At 37.8% G+C, this 3,484-nt stretch overlaps 2 protein-coding genes across 2 annotated transcripts; both read left to right on the top strand.

Annotated features, from left to right (window-relative positions):
• The first annotated feature begins 1,122 nt into the window (after positions 1 to 1,122).
• Positions 1,123 to 1,531, top strand: LOC132538731 (cytochrome c, somatic-like). The gene has a single exon (XM_060191903.1). It carries the CDS (start codon positions 1,139 to 1,141, stop codon positions 1,451 to 1,453), a length of 315 nt encoding a protein of 104 aa, XP_060047886.1. The 5' UTR covers positions 1,123 to 1,138; the 3' UTR covers positions 1,454 to 1,531.
• LOC103112915 (cytochrome c, somatic-like) lies at positions 1,139 to 1,453 on the top strand. The gene has a single exon (XM_060191873.1). It carries the CDS (start codon positions 1,139 to 1,141, stop codon positions 1,451 to 1,453), a length of 315 nt encoding a protein of 104 aa, XP_060047856.1.
• Positions 1,532 to 3,484: the final 1,953 nt, after the last annotated feature.

Genomic DNA, 3,484 nt, shown 5'->3' with positions numbered 1-3,484 from the left:
ACAGGTCCTAGAGAACGCTGACAGAGGACCTAGTGGGTTGTACTGTTATGTGGAAAGCTGAGAAATGTTTTGCATGTACAAACTATTGTATTTACTATTGAATGTAAAACATTAATTACCCAGTAAAGGAAAAAACAAATTAAAAAAGAAAGAAAGGGAGCCAGGCACTGGTGCAGCATGTTAAAAGCACATGGTAGAAAGTACATGGACCAGCATCAGGATCTCAGTTCGAGCCCCCAGCTCCCTACCTGCAGGGGAGTCACTTCACAGGTGGTGAAGCAGGTCTGCAGGTGTCAGTCTTTCTCTCCCCTTCTCTGTCTTCTCCTATCTCCATTTCTCTCTTTCCTATCCAACAACAATGACAGCAATAACAACACCAATAATAACAACAACAATAAACAACAAGGGCAAAGGGCAACAAAAGGGAAAAAATTTTTTAAAAAGAAGAAAAAAAGAAACTACCCCTTAGTAATTTAAGATGTTGAACTATGTAAAACTTCAAAGCTGATGTCGTAAATTTGTTCAAATAACTAATTGAGATCATCTTTAAAGAATTAAACAAAAACATGATGACAATGACTCGTTAAAATAAGAATACCAATATAGATCCAGGAAGCAAGTAGAAAACCTAAAGCTGAAATATAAAAAGTGAAATGAGGGAATGAAAGTCTCAATAGGAAACCTGAGATGGCAAAGAAGGGATACAGTGAACTGGAAGATAAAGCAATTTAAAAAAATTTATCCAATATAAAAGACAGAAACAATAAAGAAAAATGAACAAAACCTCAGACACCTGAGGGATATCAACAAGTGTAATAACACTTACCATATTCTAGAAGAAGAGAGAGAAAGAGGTTAAATGTTTTAAAATGTCCTAAATTTTATGAAAAACATTGATCTAACCATCTGAAAAGCTTAATAAAAATTACAGAGCTAGGGCTTGAAGATAGTATAATGGTTATGCAAAGACACTCTCATGCCAGGCTCCGAAGTCCTAAATTCAATCCCCTGCACCACCATAAACCAGAGATGAGCAGTCCTCTAGTTAAAAAAAAAAATTACAACGAGAAAGAGTAAGACCGGTCCGGCTGGTGAAGGGTAGCGTTTGGCTATCACGCAAGGAAAGAGTGATTTAAAAATGGGTGATGTTGAGAAGGGCAAGAAGATTTTTGCCCAGAAATGTGCCCAGTGCCATACCGTGGAAAAGGGAGGCAAACATAAGACCGGACCAAATCTCTACGGTCTCTTTGGACGAAAGACAGGTCAGGCTGCTGGATTCTCTTACACGGATGCCAACAAAAACAAAGGCATCACTTGGGGAGAGGAGACACTCATGGAGTACTTGGAGAATCCCAAGAAGTACATCCCTGGAACAAAAATCATCTTCGCTGGCATCAAGAAGTCAGAAAGAGCAGAGTTGATAGCTTATCTCAAAAAAGTGACTAATGAGTAATAGTTGGCACTGCCTTATTTATTACAGAATAGAAATGTCTCTGACTTGTTTATGTGTACCATATTTAAATTGATCTCATACACCAGAATTCAGATTACTGATGGCAGATAGAATGCTTTACGTCAGACGATCCTTATTTAAATAAGATTGGCTTGTGGTTAAATGAATATGATCAGCGTTTTGGATTTTGATAACTTCAGTTCAGCAACTGCAATCACCCTTTTCTTTGTAAAAATATAATTGGATTTGTGTTCAAATTAAAAAAAAAATTATAATGACACAGAAGCTCTAACCCAAATCCTATAGTAAATTATAATTAGTCTTACTTTTGCACAACTCTAGGATTTCCTGATATCAATAATTTTTTTAATTTGCCTAGGGTATTCCATTACCTTTTTAAAATTTTGTTACTTGTAATAAATAGGAGGCTGCAAAATTACAGGATTAGCTTGCCTTTTTATTAATTTAAGCTCAAATTCTTCATTCCTTGTTTAAATATTTTCTCAATATTTAAGTTGCCTAGGTGATTGAGAAATTTCATCTTCCTAAAAAACTGTTAGGACAAGGGCCAGGCAGTGGTGCACCTGGTTAAGCATAAACACTACAGTGCGTAAGGACCTGGGTTCAAAACCTCTGTTCCCCACTTGCAGGGGGAAAGCTTCACGAATGATGAAGCAGATCTGAAGGTGTCTGTCTCTCCTTTATCCCTCCTTCCCTCTCAATTTATCTATGCTTATAGCCAATAAAAAATAAATAATTGGGAGTCTGGCGGTAGTGCAGCAGGTTAAGTGCACATGGTGCAAAGCGCAGGGACCAGATAAGGATCCCGGTTTGAGCCCCCAGCTCCCCACCTGCAGTGGAATCGCTTCATAGGCGGTGAAGCAGGTCTGCGGGTGTCGGTCTTTCTCTCCCCCTCTCTGTCTTCCCCTCCTCTCTCCATTTCTCTCTGTCCTATCCAACAATGACAACATCAATAACAACAGCAACAATAAAAACAACAAGGGCAACAAAAGGGAAAATAAATAAATATAATAAAGAAAAAAATTAAAAAATAAAAATAATAAATAATTAAATCATTATTTTTAAAAAACTGGGGTTGTATTGTTATATGGAAAACTGGAAAATGTTATGCATGTATAAACTATTGTATTTACTGTCAAATGTAAAATACTAATTCCCCAATAAAGAAATTAAAAACAAAAAAAGAAATAACTGCAGGGAGTCTGGCAGTAGTGCAGTGGGTTAAGTGCACATGGAGTGAAGTGCAAGGATTGGCAGTAAGAATCCCAATTTGAGCCCTGTGTCCCTACCTGCAGGGAGGTCGCTTCACAGGTGGTGAAGCAGGTCTGCAGGTGTCTCTTTCTCTCCCCCCTCTCTGTCTTCCCCTCCTCTCTCCATTTTTCCTCTGTCCTATCCAACAACGACGACATCATCAACAACAAAAATAATGACTACAACAAGGGCAACAAAAGGGAAAATAAATAATAATAATAATAAACTTCAGTAGCATGAAACAGCTTCTCCCAGTACCTACCTGTAGGAGGGAGGGTTTTGAGCTGTGAAACAATGCCACAAGTGTCTGTCTCTCGCCCTCTCTATTCCTTCTTTCTTCTCAATTTCTCTCTGTCTCTGTAAAAAAAGAAAGGAAGGAAGGAAGGAAGAAAGAAAGAAAGAAAGAAAGAAAGAAAGAAAAGAAGAAAAAGGCCCACCAGGGATCAATGGATTTGTTGTGCAGGCAAAAAGCCCCAGCAAAAATCCTGGTGCCAGTAATGTTTTTAAAAGTAAAACTAAAAAATATATTCTTACTTATATTAAATTTATGTTAAGTTTGTTATTTAATTTTGATAGAGATAGATAGAAAGGCAGAGAGAGAGAGAGAGAGATCACAGCACCCAATCTTCCTTCAATGTGGTAGTAGCTGGGCTTGAGCCTGGGTCATGCACATGGCAAAGCAGCTCACTAACCAAGTGAGCTATTTTGCCAGACTATCTTTGATATACTTTTAAAATAACGTTTTCAGGTATTGGGAAT

Source organism: Erinaceus europaeus, chromosome 5 (assembly GCF_950295315.1).
Source record: "Erinaceus europaeus chromosome 5, mEriEur2.1, whole genome shotgun sequence".
In the NCBI taxonomy this organism is placed as follows: Eukaryota; Metazoa; Chordata; class Mammalia; order Eulipotyphla; family Erinaceidae; genus Erinaceus; species Erinaceus europaeus.
This window is presented reverse-complemented; position numbering and strand designations above follow the sequence as displayed.